This window comes from Sapajus apella, unplaced genomic scaffold (assembly GCF_009761245.1).
Source record: "Sapajus apella isolate SASKATOON/1434 unplaced genomic scaffold, GSC_monkey_1.0 scaffold5, whole genome shotgun sequence".
Classification (NCBI taxonomy): domain Eukaryota; kingdom Metazoa; phylum Chordata; class Mammalia; order Primates; family Cebidae; genus Sapajus; species Sapajus apella.
The window spans coordinates 10,589,778-10,611,594 of NW_022436945.1; the positions used below are offsets into that span (position 1 = coordinate 10,589,778).

The 21,817-nt window shown below is 39.3% G+C and overlaps 1 protein-coding gene across 5 annotated transcripts in view; it reads right to left on the reverse strand.

The window, feature by feature from the left end:
- The window catches only part of KCNIP4 (potassium voltage-gated channel interacting protein 4), a 1,204,862-nt gene that overhangs the window by 241,371 nt on the left and 941,674 nt on the right, over positions 1–21,817 (reverse strand). The window contains exon 1 of one of the 5 annotated variants that reach the window (XM_032271869.1): positions 3,389–4,190. The exons of the other annotated variants lie outside the window; for them this stretch is intronic. Within the exon in view, the coding sequence (XP_032127760.1) occupies positions 3,389–3,500 (112 nt within the window). The 5' untranslated portion in view covers positions 3,501–4,190. Of the gene's footprint in view, positions 1–3,388; positions 4,191–21,817 lie in introns of those variants that run through there. 5 annotated transcript variants of the gene reach the window in all.

Sequence of the window (21,817 nt, forward strand, 5' to 3'; positions counted from 1 at the left end):
TAAATTTCAATGAAAAGTTTTTTTAAAATAAGACTTTATCAAAATTGGAAACTAAATCAGAGAATTGTTTCTCTTATCCCTTTCCAATCTATGCCTAATTCTCATCAGCATCAGAGTTGAAAATATTAAGGCAATACTGCTTTATCTCAATATTAATATGGGCCCTCTTATTCAAATAGACTGAGAAGTACTTTCTAATTTATTATATACAAAATCACAGTGGAATAAATGTTCCATGATGGTACCACTGAGGTACCACTGCTTCCTGAGGACAATGTGTAAGCTCAGTGCTGCCAAAAAGAAGTTCAGACTTCTACTCTGTGCCCCCTCACTGTCACTTCACCACCACCAAAAAAAAAAAAAAAGGCTAATTCTCTGGTCTATTGTGTATTGTGGGTCATATTTTCTAGATGGTATGATCTTAGTGAAGAGTTTAGCAATTTTCATTGGGATAATCCTGTCAGCCTTTATTATTTGTAACTAGAAAGAATGAAGGCTCTGGTAATTTAATTTTTTATGTGTGGTTTGCACTTTAGCTTCCTTTTTTCCTTAATCCTCTATTTGGCTACTGATCAAAGAGTCCAAGTTCTGTTTCTGCTTAGACAATGTCATAGTCTAAAGAAAGAGGCATGAGGCCTAGGACAGAGGGGTCACCTTCTCATTGGGCTTCATCATTGGACTCTACTTGAACTGGACATTCATCATGATTGAATGTAAGTTACATTTGGTCAAAATTCAGTGCAGACCCTAGAGGTTTGAAAGGGGCTGAGGAGACCACTTGGCTTGCATTTGTCCTAATCTTGCCTCTAATCTATGGCAAAGATCAGTGGTCTGACTTAGCTCATTTATTTCCCATGCTTGGATCCCATGCCTGTATTGAGGTCAAAGCTTTGTAGAAATTATGTGCTATTATATGATTTTATATCTTTTAAATGCATTTGCCACAAATATTTCATGTGGTAATAACAGCCATTTCAGGATGACTCAAGAATTCCAGAAACTTCTCATTTGTATTTTCATTTATTCCCTTTCTCAATATTAAGGAAGACATATAAAAGTATGTTATAGCAGGAAAAGCACTGTATAGGAATCAGTAGTCTTTGGTTTTGATCCTGCTTCTGATTCCAATTACATTTGTCTTATGACAAGTCAGTTAACCTCACTGGATTGTAGTTGTCTCTTATGTAAAGTAAGAGTTGGACTAGACTAGTATTATCTAACATGTGTTTCAGAGGAAAAAGGGAATGATTCAACAAGTATATGTGGATCTTCCCTTATGTTTGGTGAAAACCTGCATCCTTGTATTTTAGCATGATCATGGACTCCATAATCAAAAGTTTATCCAGCTTACTGGACATTTCACATAATATCTATATTATATTTATGAACATCTATATATGTGTGTGTGTGTGTGTGTGTGTGTGTGTAGATATAGAAATATAGATTCAGATGTGGATATGAATATGATTTAGATATCTCTCCCAAAGAAGACATTACAGACCAGCTCAAAATTTCTAAGATTCTAGTTGGGGGAGTCAGATTTACAATCCTAATTTTCATTTTGTTGAAACTCAAATTTGAAGTTTGAATCTGCAAACTTTCAACTTTAAGTGATATGAAACAGACCTTGAAGAATAAAAGCTGAATCGTTGCCAGGGGCCTTACACTTCGGACTTTTGATTTTAAATTTCTATGTTACTAACACTGACCACATAAGAACTGTGCTCTATCCTCATAGCACTGTGAAAGTTGACTTTCTCAATACATTCTTGGAGGCTGTCCTTTAGAACCCAGCTCTGAAACCACATCAGCTCGAGTGTAATGCACTAAAGTTGGGGGCTATCACCCAATTAAGTCCAGAGAACAAAAACATGGTGACAAAATGAAACAGAAGAAAATTATTCCAATCATAGAAAGTGAAATTACTTGTACTGTATTAAGACGCCAGAATTCAGTGTATTGAGGCAGAAATCTCAAGAGAATGCAACATTGTGTAACATTGGAGAAGCCTAATTATGCATTGATTTCCTTCAGGGGTTAAACAAAATTACTGTCAAATATAAGAAAAGGAAAAAGAACTAAATTCTGAGGTTTTAATCCCATTGCTGTATTATTTGTATTGTGTCTAAGCAGAACTTATTAAGAATACTTTAAAGAAGATATGAAGATTACAAGAGAATGTATGTTCTTATATTAGTCTAAACAGTTAAAATCTACTGAACCTACTTTGAAGGAAAAGAAAGGACTTTCTGAAGATAAGATACATTGACCATTATTAACATATTAACAGAAACGACCTGTATACCGGATGTGGTTTGAGATGATGTCATCATAGCTAGCAGGTCTTAGCTCCTGTAGTTAGAAAGATTACAGAACGCATAGGCAAGTTAAAATATTTCCACCTTCCCACATTAAACACAATGTGAGAAGTAAGTATTCATAACTTGGCAAAAAAAGATCATATCCATATCTGGAAGAAATATTAGCAAGTATCTCAGGGACGCCATTCTTTCACTTAGGAAGAAAGAAGAGCTTGCATATAGAATTGATATCAAGTGATTTAGGTTTAAACGATTCAAAGTATATTATTTTAATAAAAGCAGTATTTTGTAAAAGTATGTATGTGTGTATGATACATACACATATATTCAAATAGTTAAAGCAAAGTTAATCAACTTTTTAAAACTCTTCAATCTTTGAATAACAAAATTCATTTTGGATAGCAAGAGTAAAATTTCTATTAGATGGATCTAATATTTATTGATAGCAATAGTGCTGTTCCATGCTTATGAATTCCCACTCAGGAGACACACGAACAATAAGACTCAGTGGGGAATGCAAATGAAACACTTTTGCAGATTAAGCGTTCAAAGCACATTTTTGTTGAGCACCCGTTAACTCAATTTTATATTAAAAGCTTACCCATTTTATATCATAATAAACAACCCAGGTTCACCCCATACCTCCTAACTAATGAGGCACACATAGATATTCTCTTCACAAATCAAGATATTCTTCCATAGGATGAAATCACTAATGACATTAAGGCGTGGTAGCCAACGTGAAATTGACAACCAAATACCAACCTGTATTATCACTCCATAGGATAGAGTCCTAACTCCCCACCTTAGAAACACATTTAACCCACAAAATACTAAACCCAAGTAGATTTCAAATAGAAAGATAATAGCACAATATCCTTTCCCTTCTAATATCAAGTATCTGGATAAACCAAAATGAACTGTCCAGTCGCTAGGATACTCTCTGCCCAACATGCATATTTTAAAACTTTTGCTTTGGATATTAAGCCTTCTCAACTTCTGCAGCTTCTGTATCTACTTCTAAACCTGACCTGCCCAACAGCACAGACTGGGAGCGACCACTTTACCTTCTGAAAAATCAATCAGTCCCAGCAAATGAAGCAGCTTCAGAGATGCACATATAATCACAACAATACCCACTGTTTGCAGTCCTTCGGACTCCCACTCCAGAGTCAACATCCTCTGAGCTGGCAGAGCATCCCAGCCTCCAGACTCCTTTGGAGAGGAGGGAGTTAATTACAGAATCGTAGCAACGTCAGGCTTGGAACAAAGGCTTGCAAGGGGAAAAAGTGAGCAGCTCCTCGCAGATGCACCCTGCAAAGCCGGCGGCCCCCCGGGGTGAGGACAGACCTGGGCTAAAGTCCAGCCTCTCATGCTGATCCTGACATTTGGCTGGCGGGGCTCCCCCTAACCACAGCGCACGGACCTCTCCACTCCGCGCTGCAGCCAGCGGGCGAGTACTTCGACTTCAGAGCTGCTGCGAGGGAAAAACGTCTGTCGGAGAACTGGAGACTTCGCAGTGTCCGTGGCGAGAAGGGACACTCCTAGGAAACTTGCAGGGGAGAGCAACGCGGGCTCCCCTCGCTGACGCGAGGCTGGGCAGTTCTGTCCGCGCGCTAGTTTCCTGCCAGGGAAGCTTGCGAATGGCTCCTTTTTTGCCAAAGCTGGTGCTCTCCCCTCCCAGAGCCTCCTCTGGGAGACAGCTCAGCCGCTCTCTGAATGCTAGGAAATAATCAGTTCTGGTGGCTGGTGCCTACGGGCCCTTTCTGAAAGCCCCGGTGGAAGTCTATGGGCAGCTTTTCCAGGGAGAAAAGTGCAGGAGCAAAGCTCCACGAGTCAATGACTGTCAAGCAAGAACACCTGAGCCTCCCCGCCACGCCACTCCTTGTTCTGAGCTCCACTATCACGTCAGGTGCATTATTAAGGGAGATTGATTTAGTCCTTATGTTTACAAACGTGGAGGGGGGCGTGGCGGAGCAGTACTAGTAACACCTAAGATGTTCATAACTGTCCCCTGGAAGGTGTGTACCGCCATCATCCTTTAAAGTCTGGTCTCAGCCTCTCTCAAAGCAAAGTTTCACAAACTTCTCTGATGATAAAAATAACCCGGTGTTGTTTTTTTAAAAACAGGTTCATCAGAGGAGCCTGGAGTGTGTGTCATTTAGTAAGAAACCCAGGTGACTCTTATCAACTGGGAAGCCTGGACAGCACTGTCCGCAGGGATGCCGTCAGCGTGGTAATCTAAACCAATCCAAACAGACCCTGTGCTGTGCCAGGACCACACTGGATGAATGACTCTGTTGGTTAGCTCCACTCTGCTGAAGCCCAACCTAAAAATGGAGGTGAAAAGAATCAACCCGGGCCCTGTATGTGAACTGGAAATATCAGGGTTTGTGTGTAATAGCTCAGACCCCCAGGGACATTTGCAAGTTCCACTTCTTTTCTGCTGTGTGATCTTGTGCAAGACACTTAACCACTCTAATAACAGGTCCTAGTCTATGAAGTCAAGATCATAATACTTCATTTAAAATTCTCCATTTAAAGGGAATTATGGGAATTAGATGTGATCACAATAATAGTTAACATGTACTAAGCATTTACTATGTGCTCATCAATATTGTAGTGACTTACTAACAATTAACTTATGGCTACAGCTCTATGTGGTCAGTATTATAATCATCTTAACTTTGTAGGTGAGGAAAACAAAGGGTGAAGAGGTTAACGGACTTGCCAAGCAGTGGGCATAGTGATGGGAAGACAACAGGCATTCATTCTTTCATTCATTCATTTGCATTTATTAAGCTGCTACTATGAGCTATAAATGGTAAATGAATGATCAAATAATGAGCAATGATCAGTTCTTCCTTTTGGGGGCTTATAGTTTAATGAGGAGGCAGGCATGAAGTAAAATGTGACCAGTAAATGCACCATCACTGGAATAGATATCTCTGGGCAGTACCGCGGGAATACAAGGAGGGAAGATTAACTCTACTTGGGAAAGGGCTTGGTGGTATCAGGAAGGAGACTTTATAGAGGGGATAACCATCCAAAATGGTAACTTGTATCATTACTAGAAGTATTATAGCATACCATGCTCAAGTTTTGAGGTTGGTAGACCTGGGTAAAATACTAGCCTGTTCCTTGCTTGCTCTATGACCTTGGAGAATCTGCTCCATCTCTGAATCTCAGTTTAAAATGGGAATGTTACTGGCCCCTTCTCATGGTTGATGTAAGAATTAACTGTCTGTGGGAAGTTGAGCCCAGTCCCTGCGGTCCCCTGCTCAGCATATGGTAGTTGTGAGATTATGGTGGAAGTTCCAACCCTTTTTTTTTTTTTTTTGAGACAAAGTCTCGATTTGTCACCCAGGCTGGAGTGTAGTGGCACAATCTCAGCTCACTACAACCTCTGCCTCCTGGGTTCAAGCAATTCCCTGCCTCAGCCTCCAGAGTAGCTGGGATTACAGGCACAAGCCACCACGCCCAGCTATTTTTTTTGTATTTTTTTAAATAGAGATGGGGTTTCACCATCTTGGCCAGGCTGATCTTGAACTCCTGACCTTCTGATCCACCTGCCTCAGCCTCCCAAAATGCTGGGATTACAGGCATGAGCCACCGCGCCCAGCCAAGTTCCAACTCTTCAGAGGCTCTGCAAGGTTTCCCTGAATGAAACTATTTTGCTCTTCCCTGGTCCTGCCACCCCTGCTCCAACGTCTAGTTCCAGTATTTTTCCCATGAAGAACTGCTGATCATCTCAACCCACAGGGTTGTTCATTTCCCTTGAGTACTAGAAATAAGTTGGTCCTGCCAAAGGTGCTTCTCATTTTGAATAACATGTTTATAAGGGATACCTTTGTATCTGCCCAGTCACCCAGCCATTCAAACATTTTTTTCTCAGTTATGTCAGCAAGGCTGGGGAGGGGAAGCAGGTCTTAGCAATTACTGGGAAAAAATATTTTAGGTAACCATTTTCTGAAATTTCCACCAACGTTTAGCTACAGAAAGTCAAAAGTTAAAATAAAAATTACAGAAATTAATTAGGTCAATTAAATGTAAACATGCCTTTTAACCTTACATCACACCATGTTGTAGTTGAAAACACCTAAAGGGCAGAGAGGGGATCATAGGGTTAGAAAACCCAGAATGCAATCATTGCTTTGTCTGGCTTCCAAATTCATGCTTTTTCCTTTATGTCTATCAGCAGATTTCAGCAAATATTTGCCAATTGATCTCTTGGTTTACAGAGTTGGTAAAGTATTTTCAAATCGCCACATCTCATTTTCCAGGAATAAAATCCCTATCCGTTTTGAAATTCACATGAAGTTCTATGAATATGATTTTGCTGGATTTCAGATAGGGTTTGCCTTCAGGACAATAGCATTCTCTGTTTAGAATCTGCCAGCGGATTGGAGGTCTGGCCCCTTCCTATCTGCATTAGCTACGGTTACCACATGCTTTCTGAGCTCTGTCTGTCAGCTGTGGCTACCAGATCAAATCTGCTGGCTCCCAAGTATGCAGGGTTTCTTTCGCATGCACCCCCACTTGTGAGATTTTGTAAGGTGACAGCACCGTCAGAGGAGTTTCACCCTTCATCTGAAAAGTCAAGGGAAGCAGGGGGCATCTGGAGAATGATGTTTATCTATGGCCACTCTGGGAAAGAATAGTTGCCTGCATAGCACTTTGGGAGGCCCAGGTGGGAGGATCACTTGAGCTCAGGAGTTTGAGACCAGCCTGAGCAACACAGTGAGACCATATCTCTATTTTTAATATTTAAAAATTTAAAGTAACTCCAGATCATGGCTCAATCATTTTATTGCAATAATTTGCTAGCCCCAACTCAGCTTTTTATATTAAAACATCTTTGCTTTCTCCCTCATTCCCATGCTCACCCTCTTCTTTACATTATAATGGGTGTCGGATAGAGGTCTGTCTTTCAGACCAAAAGAAGGGAATACCAAAGGTACGCTAATGGCTTTTACCCACTGACTCTAAGCCAGGCACTGTATTATGTAGTTTATCTGTATGAATTAGTTTCATGTCACCCAAATCAATAGGTTAGGTGTTATTATCACTATTTCAAAGAAGAATAAAAAGTAAGGGGCATTGGGATTAATTTATTTTCACAAAATTACATTAAACAAGGGACATAACCAGGGTTTATACCTGATTTACTCCAAAAATGGTAGAGAGAGAACTTTATGGAGAACTTTTAAGCGTCAGACACTACTCTAAAATCTTTACAGATACTAACTAATTTAATCCTTTTATAATTCCCTGAAATCTATACTATAGTTTGGTTTCAAGGAGAAAATTCAGGCTTTAAAAGGTTAAGCCACTTGCCTGAAGTCTCACAGATAGCACTTGGTAGGACTGGGATTTGAATGTGGGTATACTTGGTACCAGGTTCTCCACACTTCGTCATTCACCATAGTTGGCCTAAGAGTTACCCCATGTTGATGGTACTTTAACTGGGATCATTTAACAGGGTAAGAGACTTCGAAAGGAAAATATCTTCAGAAACTCTTAGGAAAGTAAGAACTCACTCCAAGGAGGCATGTCCAAATCAATTGACAGTTCTGTTAAAGAGAGAGGGTCAGTAGATTTGTTTCCTCACCCCACTCCATTGTGATCCTTTAAATAATCTCAAATGAGATGATTTATCTAAAATCTGAAATTGATAATTTTTCCTTCCTTGTTATAGCTTCAGTTTGAAATTTCCCCAGGTGATAGTCTCAGTTAAGAAATGTCCCCCACACTATTTGTTGACATTATAATAAATGCAAAAATAAATGTAGCAAGATTGAGGGAAACATTGAAGTCAGATATATTTACTGTCTGCCTGTTCTCTCCTCAAATACATAGAATATCAATGTATATAGAAACAAATTAAGTCAAATTTAAATTTAAGATTATTAGTCTATGAAGGGAATCAGAAAATGTTACTCCAAAATATGTCACTTTGGCATAAGGATTATTTTCAATTGAAGACAACTGAAATAGGAGACTCAGAAAAGGCTCTCTACCTTCCCCCTTTCTGCCTCAAGGCAGGGGATAGATGTATAAATTTCTCTTTGTAAAGTATTCCCTTCTGCTCTCCTGAATCAGAAGGAGGAAACAACTATAATCACTGGTAAGAAAATCATACAAATAAGCCTTGTATTCCATTAGTTTCTTCTATATATTTTTCTTTCAACAATTTACCACTCCAGTAGCCCGAACCCATGTTTCTTTGTCTTGTCACTTCAAAATTGATCACCTTTTATTAGGATAATTATATAAGCCCCCAATTCTAAGCATCTATTTGAATTACTCTTTATTGACTTCTCACATGTATATTTGCACTGCACATGTAAATAAACTCTATTATCTATTTTTCCCATCACTCTGTCCTTTGCCAGCTCAACTTATAAGGCCTGACTACTAAACCTGAGAAAGAAGGAGAGAAAGTTTTTTCATCCCTACACCCATATTTGTACAATCTTTTAGAAATCATTTAAATATAAAATGATCTATTTTAAAAATTTACAAATGCATAAAAAGGAGGTATAGAGAGCAGAGTTGGCTTGTTCAAGATCAGGGACTTGAAAGTGGACACAGGTGGCTTTGAATCCTTTAGCTTTGCATATTTCTTGACTTGCTTAGTATAGAAGAAATCAGGATGATACACTGAAAAGTTAAAAAGTAGTGAAGTTCTAGAAGGAAAATTTCTTCTCTCAGTCAATAGGAGCTAAGAGAAGCAAGCCATCAGGATGGTTGGCATCATCTGGAAGGTTGCATTGAAGAGAGAAACCTAATCTAGGTCACTAAAAATGAGTTTGGAGGAAAGAAGTGACTGTCCCAGGAACACAAATGGGCATACATAAAGACAGCATTGGCCAGGTGCTGTGGCTCATGTGTGTAATCCTAGCACTTTGGGAGGTCAAGGTGGACAGATCACTTGAACTCACAAGTTCAAGACCAGCTTGGGCAACATGGAGAAAATTACAAAATTACAAAAATTAGCTGAGCATGGTAACATGGGCCTGTAGTCTCAGCTCCTTGGGGAGCTGAGGTGGGAGGATTGCTTGAGCCCGAAAAGCAGGCGCTGCCAATACTGCTGCACTCCAGCCTGGGCAACAGAGTGTGACCCTGCCTCAAAAACAAAAAAAGCCAAAAGACAGCATGCATACCAGTGGTAAAGCCAGACTGAGACTTCCAAGGCAGGAGAGAAAAATGAGATTTCGTTGTTGAAAGAAGCCACTTAACATCAGGACTTGATGGGGCAAGTAACAAAGACAAGGTTGGTGTACGACCCTTAATGTCTCTTCACATCGTAAGATTTTCTCATCAAAGTGATGAAAGCTATTCACCCTCAGGCACCCTCTACTCTACCCTCAACATCACCTCCCCATTAAAGTGTACCAAGCCTTTCTATCTTGGGGTTTCTCAATTACTTTGAAAATTCCTAATTGTTCTCTAGATGAACTTTCTGCTCAAACATGATCAGACTCAAGCAAATTCACTTAGCTGAAGACTCATTTCTGAAAGGTTAGTAAATGTGTCTTGAATGGACTTCTTTAAAATATGTATATGGATGTCCATTAAACAACTAAGCACTGTAGCCTTCTGTTTTGAATGCCCTATTGAACCCACAAAGTCGACTGGAGTTTCAAATAGAAAGCCGAGGGAAAAAATACCTTCCATCCTAAGATACTTCCAGCAATATTGCACTAATGTATCTTGAAAATAGTTCTTATGACTCTTATGATCAAAGCATGTGCAGTATGTAATTCATATAAACAAATGAGTAGACTATTTGGAAGTCCAACTAGAAAACTTACATTAGAATATAAGCTTTCCTTAGGGTTTATGACATTTTTTGCCATAATTTTCTTTTTCCAGCCTTTGTGGCCTACCCTGAATGAGTTCCTGGGTTTACCCATTTAATCCAGTATGTAATTTGTGGCTCTCCTGTCATATCCATTATGATGTAATCTCTCTATAATAAGAGTCTGTCACATCCCACCACACTGGGCTGGCTTTAGGGCAGTAATTCTCCAGGAGAATAATAATCATTATCCCTTTTGTGCATTATAGTTTGTGGTACAATAATATTGATTTCCTGCCACGTGACACAGAGTGCTGTGTGCATTACATAAACTGTCTTAATATCTCAATAGAACCTAATTATTAACCCCATTACATAGATGAAAATGTCGAGATGCAAAAGTTTAAATAACTTGCCCAAAACTACAATGATAGCAGTTGGGGAGCTGGGACTTGACTTCAAGAATTCTCACTCAAGAGCCAATGTTCTTATATCAAAGGGGAAGTATGTGTCAAAGTCATCATTTTTGTTTTGTTTTATTTTTTACTGTGGCCCCATTACATAAAGAAAAACAGGATTTAAAAAGCAAATGACCTTCAGAAAAGTAGGATGTGACCTGAACCTCATAATAAAGTATAAATATTTAGTAACAAATTCTTTCCTGGGAACAAGGTTAAGAGAGCAATGAAAATGCAAATGAGATAAGGGGAGGAGCTCAGGATAGAGGTGAGAGGAAGGAGAAAAATGAAAGGAGGGCAGAAGAGAGGAATAAAGGGGAAAGGGAGAAAAGAGAGAGAGAAGAATCAGGCAATCCTACACTCCAGGCACTGAGAAGTCCCAAGATACATAGACGAACGGGGCCTGTGTTCTGTTTGTGAGATTCTCATAGATGGCCATGGAGATGTGATCTAAAATGAATAAAAGAGGGCTCCAGGAAAGGGCTGATCAAGGGGCTATTTCTCCTTCAATTAATCCTGCCTTTCTAGTCTACCAGTCTTGGGTCTCTTATAACTAGAAATACAGAATATCTTCAGCTTCTTTCTTAGCTACAGCTTCAGATGACCTTAGAAATGGAGCAGGTGGTTTAAAAAGTATGACAAATGGCATCTCCACGGATGTTGCGTTAGCCATGGCTGGGCCTTGGCCCTACATCTAGGTCTGTTTCTAGGCCCTGTGATACCTTCCTGCTCATTTGAGCCAAGGCCTTGCTGCCATAGATACATCACTTCGTCAGCTTGATCCTCCCAGTTCTTGGGCACAAGATTCCCAGAGACTGACTTGTGTGTTCTCAGAGCTTCCTAACCTCATTTCTTGCACCACAATAGTACTTGGGAACCCAGCATGCTTTGGCTTAAACGCTTTCCAATTCTGCAGAGAAACTGAATGAATATTTTTAGCATACTTGGTTGTATAAGAGTTTTAGGGACTGTGTTTGTCTGTTCTCACACTGCTAGGAAGAAATACCCGAGACGGAGTAATTTATAAAGGAAAGAGGTTTAATCGACTCACAGTTCCCTATTGCTCAGGAGGCCTCAGGAAATTTACAATTATGGAAAAAGGCAAAGGAGAAGCAGGCACCTTCCTCATAGGGCGGCAGGATGGAGTGGGTGCAAGCAGGGAAATGCCAGACACTTATAAAACCATCAGATTCCCTGAGAGCTCACTCGCCCTCATGAGAACAGCATGGGAGAAACCACTCCCATGATCCAATTACCTCCACCTGTTCCTGCCCTTGACATGTGGGGATTATGGGGATTACAATTCAAAATGAAATTTTGGGTAGGGCAAAGCCAAACCATATCAAGATTATATGGAAAGAAAATTTCATATAGTTCTCAAAATTCTCTTTCTCAAATAAGTCCAAATTCCTATGTTTATCCATGTGCTCTCTCCTCTTATTCTCCCTGTCTCCCTCTCCCCCATCCTATATACAATTATCACCAGGATCATTTTCCTCATCTATGAGATTAGAATGCATGAAGTCTCAATGACCTGGAAGTCCCCTTTGTGTCAACCTCAAAGCCCTGTACATTCTCAATGGATGATGAACAAAGAAAGCACAGAGTAAATGTTTAGAGAATGCCTACGAGAATGCAGGTATGGGTCATGGTAGATATTCACTCTCTAAGTGCTAGCTCTCTGAGGTCACGCACGGCACAGGACTGGGTACCAGACATGCAGCCTGGCTTTCGGACCATTAGTCCAGTTCTCTTTCCACTGCAACGGGTGTGAAGATGTCTACACAATAGCTAAGTTACAAGCAAGAAGGGAATATACACTATAGAAGAGAGAGATTTCTTATATTGAGATCAGGAAAATCTCAAAGAAGGAGAAGACATATGAACTAACCATGAGGCCAAGATTAATATTACCATGTCCATATTGCTGTTCATGAATGCAAACTCTTGCTAGTGCTCTCTAAATCAGAAGCATCTAAAAATGGCTTCCAAGATTCATCGTAACCCAGCAATCAGTGAAGCTGGGGGTTATATCCCAATGAATCACTTTGACAAAAGGGACTAAGTCTTATTAAAAGAAGTAGAGGAAAAAGAAAAGTTTTCCCCTACCTCAGCTTCAAATACGCAGGCCCAGAGAACTGGAAATGAAATTGTTCTTCTGGGCATGAGGTTTCTCAGAGCTCACAGTCAGTACTGCACCTTATCTGCCTAAAATGGCTTATTTTCTCTTATTGTACCCATTACTATAATGTTGAAATTAGTTTGTATTTGTTTCCTGTTGCTGCTGTGGCAAATCACCACAAGACTGGTGGCTTAAAACAACACAAATTTATTATGTTATGGTTCTGAAGATCAGAAGTTTGAAATGGTTCTCACTGGGCTTAAATCAGGGCGTTGGCAGGGCCACGTTCCTCTTGGAGGATCTAGGAGACAATCAATTTTCTTGCCTTTCTGGCTTCTAGAGGCTGCCTGCTTATCTTGGCTTGTGGCCCCTTCCATTGTTAGTGCCAGTAACGACCACTTGAGTCTCTCTCACATTGCATTGCTCCGACACTGACCCATCTACCTCCTTCTTTCCTTGTGATTACATTGAGCTCACCTAAATAATCCAGAATACTATTCTTATTTTAGGGTCATCTGATGAGCAACCTTAATTTCATTTGCAATACTGATTACCTTGTGCCACATAACCTAAAACAACACAAATTTATTATTTCACAATTTTTGGATTTAGGATATGGACATCTTTGGGTTTTTTAAAATTCTGCCTACCACACGGTTGTAATATATTACTTTTAACAGGAAACACTCTTTAAATAAGAAGAATAAAGATAATCTAAACGAAAATTCATGAAGATAGATTCCACTTTATTAGGAACAAACCAATTGAGGTAAGCGCATGTGAGTGTGAGAGTTATGTGTGGTGTGTTTTATTTTTAACGTACAGAAAAAGAACCTTGTCTTTGAGAAGGGAAGGGCAGCTTTAATTAGCATTCCTATTTCTGAACTAATTTTCACAGAGAAAGGGCTCTGAGGACTGTACGTTTCAAAATATTAAAAAGGGAACACTAAACAATTTAGAATGTATAAAATAATGATCACACTGAGGGACACTCTCTTTTCATTTTAGTGGTCAGAAACAGTTAGGTGCAAGCCCAGACATGAACTACAAGTTACAGGATAGAACCCTGGAGTATGCAGAACTGGGATGTATTCTTCCCTCAAATAATTTCCTGGACTATTACAAAAGAAAATAGAGGAGAAATGACTGCATCAGTAGAGAAAAGACATTAACATGTTATCAGTCCCATTAACTAGCTTAGCTGTCTTAGGATGGAGAAAGTTGAAATGAACTAAACTCTTCAGCTACTGAATTTTTCATTTTTAGTTGAAGCGTGCAATTCTCTGAACATGAGAAAGTTATAGAGTATGACTTTCAAAGACTTGGTAGCAATTAGCTCTAGGAAATGAGGGGCTTTATCCTTTGAAGATGTTACCCATCAGGTAATCCAGGTAGAGCTGCTGAGCTGATGATTTAAAATGTGAAGATTTGCTCTGGGAGAAGGGCCAGAGCAAGAGAGAAGATAATCTTGGATTCATCCACATAAAGGAGATAATTGAAGTGACAGGAGTGAATGAGATATTCAGGAAAGAGATAGAAAGAGAAAAGAACAAAGAATCAACCTTCTAGGAGCAAGAGGTGCCAAGAGTGCCAGAGTAGGTTTAGTAAGTGAGATCTAAGGAGACCCTAGAAAGTAATGTTTCATGGGAGTCAAGAGAGGAGAGAGCTTCAGAGAAAGACTAGATCATCGAGTTCACTGTACACGCCCTGTTAATCTCAAGTAAAAGTTTGGTCCTAGCACCAATTAGCTTTAGGAAAGTGTGTGTACAGCGGGCATTTCTATGTGTGTACATGTGCAGAGGCCTGAAGGGCAGGGGTGGAATGTAAAAGATAATGGTTAAAGGGATTTTCAACCATAACATGTAATCTACAATAAAAGTCTATAGCCACGACAGTATTGCTTATTTATAAGGGAAAACTCTCATAAGGCAACTAGACTTCACTTTTACATTATTTTGACATGGGTCAATGAATAGATAGATAAAAGAAAATAGATCTGAGGTCTGCTGGTCTTCTGAAGTAGTCTTTAAGTCTGAAAGAGTGAAGGGCTGAAATTTTAATTCATATCTCATTCTTTAATACTCTGGCTTAAAAATAAGAAAAGACTGGTCTCTTCATCAGTGACAAAAGATGAGGACAAGGTCATAAAATGAATAAAGATAATAGCTCTTTGCAAAGAAGTGCCCCAAGTGGAGGATGACTCAATGTCTTGACACTAGTGAGAATAAATTGAACAGTTGGTGTATTTAATCATAAAGTTCTTATGCTTTGCATTTTTATTCAAGCCTAGATAATTCACCAAGTATTAATGAGCATCCAGTAAGGGCCCAACATTGATGCAGGAGCTGGGACTATAGTAGGTACAAGTGAGCCAGCTTTTGTTTTCTTGGTGCCTACAGTCAAATGGGAAATGCAGAAAAATAAAGAGGCAGTTGTTAAATACTATAGTGAGAGCAAAGGTGGTTCATCTTGGGAGCTCATTTCATAGACGCTAAACTCGCCCTTGATTCTAGACAGGTTTTCTGACAAAAAGACATCATCTGAGCAGAGATCTTAAGCATGAACAGGGTCAGACAAAAATAGGAAAAATCTGTTACTCATAGAGAAAACAGTAGTTTCAATAGCTTGGAACCTAGAGGGAAATCACACTTTATCTTAGACATAGGCAAGAGCTCAATTGCCTGAGTGAGTGTGTTTGGGTAGGAACAACACAAAGTTGATGAATTGGGAATAAATCATATTTCAAGATACAGGGCTATTAAAGTAAGCAGAACACAGGTCATGAAGGATCCATGCAAAAAGGAGTTTGGATTTTTTTTTTTTTTTTTTTTATCTTAAGAGCATGAGGGAACCACGGAAAGGCTGTAAGCAGAGGCATACAGCATCACGTGTGCCCTTTAGAATGATCACTGTGGTTGCTGCACAGACAAGTGACTGGGGGTTTAGGGGTGAGGGTGGCTGGTCTAAAAGCAAATAGACTAATTAAGAGGTTGTTCCAGAAATTCAGGGAGAGATGACTTAGGAATGTGGTAAACTGGCTGGAGAGACTTAGATGCAAGTGACAGATCCAGATGTGATGAAATCTATAGATACTGAAAACCAAGGAACCACTAGAGCTGAAGAGGAAAAGAGTACAAGATGATATTCAAGTTTTCAGAAAAAATTACATTTCTAGTTGAAAATTAAGAGGTTATTTGCAAAATGAATTACAGTATAAAAGACTAACAAACTGGTATGCAAAGGTTTAAAGCAAGAAGGAAAAGGAACATGCACATCGCAATTTAGAATTTTCTGGTAGAGGCAACTTAATCTTCTCAGAGTGTTCATCTTCACATTTGGGACATCCAGTCATTGCCAAAAAATGGGGAAAAAATAATTGAGAACATGTGCCATGTGAGTATTTGTTCATGACCCTTTAAAATCAAATACTGCTGCAGTGTGGATTCTTCCTACATCCCCTAACTTAAAATGGTGAATTTTCCAGGTGTACATTGATTCCAGCAGCTTCCAAGTAGAAGGATCTTTAGCTAACATGCAAATCATTAGCAAATGTATTTTGCTAATTCTGAGTACAACTGCCAACTCCAGACCGAAGCCACCATCCTCTCCTTCATGACTCCTCTAATAAGGCATCAGCTGCTGCCCTTGCCTCCCCATAGTCTATCCTATAGAAAGAAAAGACAGAGTAAATCTTAAAGCATAGATCAAGTCATGTGACGACTCTGCTCAAAAACCTTCCAATAGCTTTTATTTTTTAAATAGAAAAAAAAGACAAATAGAAGCCCATTTAAAGGCCAGGCTTGGTGGCTCATGCCTGTAATCCCAGCACTTTGGGAGGCTGAGGCAGGTGGATCACGTGAGGTCAGGAGTTTGAGACCACCCTGGCTAACATAGTGGAACCCTGTGTCTACTAAAAATACAAAAATTAGCCGAGTGTGGTGGTGCATGCCTGTAATCCCAGCTACTAGGGAGGCTGAGGCAGGAGAATCGGTTGAATCCAGGAGGTGGAGGTTACAGTAAACGAAGATTGTACCATTGTACTCTAGCCTGGGTGACAAGAGCAAAACTTCATCTCAATTAAAAAAAATAAATAAATAAAAGCCATTTAAAATCGGATATGTGCCTTTAATGATAACTCTTTGGTTTTATCTCTCACTATACATATACCCCTTACTCACTCCAGCTGCAGTGGTCTCCACTACATGCCGTGATCATACAGACACGCTTCTCTTAGGGATTTTGCACTTGTGTTTGCCTCTTCCTAGACCTAAGTCTAGCAGATACCTCCTCCCAAATGACATGCTTCCACTCCCAACTCTTCCTCACCTCTTCCAAACCCTTGTACACTTTTTAGCAACTACCACTAACATATAAACTATATATTGTTTCTATTGATCTCTTTTTTCCCACTGGGATCTAAACACCATTAGGCAGAATTTTTAATCACCTTTGTTTGTGATTTCCAGCACCGAGAATAGATTTGACAAGTAGTAGGTGGTTGATAATGAGTTAGTGAATGTTGCTGAACTATCTACTGAAAGCAACAAACATTTACCTTCATGAGTACACATGGTTTCCCCTTAATTAACATAACTAGATGCAATACATCACTCTTAAGTATTTTCTATTGCTATGTTAATAGAGAAAAAAAGTTCAATTTCCCCTTGGGAAAAAACACTATGAAATTGCTTCATAAATTGCTCATGAAGAAACTGCAAATGTAATAAGTAACTCAAGTTCCAAAAAAGTTTGAATGACAACAAAACCCCTTAAACCTGCCCTTCAAGGCAGGTGGGTCCTGAAATGGAAAGCTCTTAATGTTTGTTTGGGTGACGAGATGGATTTCAGCTCATTTTGGATTTGACCTGGGTGGAGCTGAATTGCTGCATAACTGAGGAAGGTGGGATTTGAAGTGGCCTACCTCCTCCTGTTTCCTGGGTGGAACTGACTTAGTTCAGTGGATGAAAAAAGGGATGAAAATGAAGAAAGTGAAACCAGAGAATGCACTCTCCTTAAGCAATGACAAGAGTAATTTATTGAGTGCCTACTCTGTTAAAGATGCGGTAGGAGAGACCTCACATATATTACCCACTTAATTGTCACAAAGACTCGTTAGTTGTATATTATCTGCACTTCGCAGATAAGGAAATTGTGAGAAGTTTAAAGTGCTTTCCTTTTTGCTCACAATTTGTTGGTGCTGGGATTGAATCTAATCTGAGTGCTCTCAGATCCTCTTTCTCCATGAAATGATGTATATTTGTTCTTGGACCCTCTCTTTCCTTCTCACCACAAAGTAGAAGGCATTTTTCTTCAAAAATAACTTTAGGAATAATAATTTTGTTTCCAGGTAAGTTCATTAAAACCCTTTGTAACGTATAATACAGTTGAAAGAGCAAGATTGTTTCTATGGAAATGTGAGCTGAGAGCTCTAAACTGCAGACTTAACAAATGAACTTTGGGGATATAATCTGTTTCCCTCTTCTCAGAGGAGATATATAGGCAGCACTGTTCAATTACTCAAACTCATTCTGTGTTTCATCTTTCCAGATAGCATTTAGCCCTGCTTTATTTTTTCCCACCATTGAAGTACAAAAGCAGCATGGTTTTTCATTGCACAAAGTAAATGATGAGCCCAGAACCAATTTCTCATCTCAGGCACTGCAGTTTTCCATGTGCATTCTGAAAGCTTTGAATACGACTATAAGCACATCAACCAAAACAAACTGTAATTTTTATAAAATAAGCTTCAGAGTATGTTTTGCTGAAACTTAACACCTTTTGTCTAAGAGAAAAAGCAGAAAAGACAGGAAGAGGAGAAACACTCGTACTCCATTCATTGGCAGTGCTGAATCCCATGCAAAATCTGGTAGGGCATAATCAAGACATATGGCCTCATCTTTCTTTGCTACTTTCCAAGACTGAGGTGTTTAAGAAAGCTGAGAACTCTTCCTGGCCAATTCAGAACAGGGCTGTCTGCAGCTATGCTATTCGAAGTATGGCATCAGCAATATGTGCAAGAGTGTTAAAAATGCAAATTCTCAGGCCCACCCCAGACCTACTGAATCAGAATCTTTGGGGTGGGTGCAGCAATCTGTTTTACAAATACTCTGGATGATTGCAATGTAAGCTCAAGTTTGGGAAGCATAAACTAAAGGGAAGGAATTCCACTTGAACACAGAACAACGAGATTCAAGTCACCAGAACATCAATTGATAAAGAATTATTTTGAGATAGGTCATTTAACCTCTATGGCTTTCAGGTTTCTTATCTATAAAATGAAGGGTGCAGTGGTTCACACCTGTAATTCCAGCACTTAGGGAGGCCGAGGTGCGTGGATCATGAGGTCAGGAGTTTGAGACCAGCCTGACCAATATGGTGAAACCCCGCCTGTACTAAAAATACAAAAATTAGCCAGGAGTGGTGGTGCATGCCTGTAATCCCAGCTACTCAGGAAGCCGGGTCAGGAGAATCGCTTGAACCCAGGAGGCAGAGGTGGCAGTGAGCCGAGATCATGCCACTGCACTCCAGCCTGAGTGACAGACACTCTGTCTCAAAAAAAAAAACAGAAAAAAAAATTGACCCAATTTAATCCTGGATTGCATCATAACCTACTATCAGAGCATATCATGGTTACCTGACACTGGTATAAACATCCCTCACATAATGAAAGATTTGGGTATCATTTTCTGACTGCTCTTATTTCTTCTAGCTAGTGTAATGGTGACAATAACAACATGGAGGGAGTGCCTCCTGTGTTCGTGTACCATTTCCCAAGTTGGACATGTTTGATCTACTGATATCCCCTAGTAGTAACATCTCCACTTTAGTAATGAGAAAACATAAAGAGCTCATGTCACTTCCTGAAGGTCACAAAGAAAGTAAATTACAGAGGCAAAATTTGAATCCAGGTCTGATTTCAAAATCTGCTTCTTCCTTTCTACCAAAGTCTATCTTCCCAGAATTGGTAACTTTCATTAATGAAAGGAAGAAAAAAATGAAACAAAACACTACAATGCACAAGGTGGGGGCCAGCAGACCTCATTTCTGTGAACAGTGTGATCCCTTTGAGTATGCAAAGCAATGACTTTGAATATATTTAATACATGTATTGATTTCATATAAAAGCCACTTTACCTACGAGTGATCAATAAACAACAAGGCTTGCTTTCAGTTGTACTTAGCTACTGATTTATTGACAACTCAGAGATATTTTTTCCCTGGTGAAGAGACCCAAAAAATAGAAAATGGAGAGAACTTTGGAAAGACTCTAGCTTACAGAGGTTATCATAGGCAAAAGGAAATTTAGAAGTAGAGAAGTCTAGCAATTTGTCCAAGGTCACAGAGCTGGTTAGTGGCAGAAATATGATCAGAATGTATCTTCCCACCCACATGAGTTGATGTTATTGCCAACGTTATCTTATCAAATGAAACTGGATATTGTTTTTTCAAGAGCGGACACAAATTCAAAATTCCATCTTTAGAGGAAGACTATAAAGAAGGGTGGTAGTGCAGATTCTTAAATGACAAGCCAGAAATACAGTTAAGATGCTAGAGGCAAGAGCCTAAAGCAAAGGTATGGGGTTCTGAAATCAAGTGATGTGTTTGGTGATCTATTAGAAATTCTGTGTTACTAAGAAATGAATAAGTACAAATCAGGAAGCAGTTGGAAATGAGGCTGGAGAGGTATGGAGTATCGAGGTTACAAAGGACTGAATATGTCATCCTAAGGCATTTGATGTTCGTAAGGAGTTACGAAAGAATTTATGCAAGAGAATGGCATGAATAGATTTGTATCTTAGCTTGCTTTGGCTATAGTATGGATTTAAGAGGCAAGGAAAGCAGGAAAATGCAGCATCTAAGACTAAAACAGTGAGGTGAGTTGGACTTATAATATTCCAGGCAGCAGGTGGTAAAGTCTATACAATGTCAATTTTACAAGCAATGATGTAAAGGAGGAAGACTCAAAAGACTTTTTTTGAGAGGTAAAATGACCATGACTCAGTGCTCCATTAAATGAGAAACGAGAGTGTATACAGGCAAATCCCAAATTTCTAACTTGGAAAACCGATGAATGGTGATGAGATCGGGAGATGAATACACTGGACCAAGTGGAAATAGTAAAATTAGTATTGGGTTCACTGTATTCCTCCAACATCACTGTCAAGATATCCTGGAGAGACAGTCCACACAGAACTGATGGTCCACACCATTGCAATATGTGAGACTCCCCAAGCCAAAAGAGTAGCACACTCAAGGTCAGAATCCTGGAGAATGTTACAGAAGGGGAGGTGCCTAAAATAATTACTATGCGAATGAACAAAGATGTTGGAAAAAGAGTGGGAAAGCCAAAAATAATTTTCTTTTTCATACTTAATGAATTATAATCAGCTTCAAATGCATAGAGTCCCATGGAAGTTAAAAGTGACTTCATTTTTACAATTTGGATGTCACTAGTCCAGAAGACTAGTAAGGATGGAAACACAATCACATGGAGATGTTGATTGAAAACACATGTGTTTCTGTTTTGTGGGATTAAAAAATGTTAAAATGGAGAGGACAGGGTATAGGAACAGAGTGGTATAAGCATGAACAGACAAACACACTGAAGAGCAAGCAGAGAGGAAGGTGTGAATGGAGAGAGAGAGGAGACAAGTGATGGAACATTTCTGAATCTGGAGGGGTTAAGAAGGTTTTATTTAGCTTTGGCTTAGAAAAATTTAAACTCATGTGAATAACAAAAGTATATACCTTTTTGTATTAAATATAGTACTATTATGGGAATTAATTCTTACATGACAGCCAGACATACCAAAACAAAACAAAACAAACTAACAAAAAAACAAAGATTCCCAGATTATAATGTTAGCTTCAGATCAGATGTCTGGAAAGCCATGAGTTTCCTCTGACATCTATCTGGTCACATGGAATGGCTCAGTACACAGGCAGAGCGAGCCATGTGCTTCCTCTGCTTTGGTAAGCCAGTTACCTGCTTCTCAAATAATCAGGAGAATATAATCTTTGGAATTTACATTCTGGTATAATGCAGATAAAACTAACAAGTAATAATTGGGGTGTTCTCACTTTTTACCACTTACTGAAGTGTTTTCTGAAT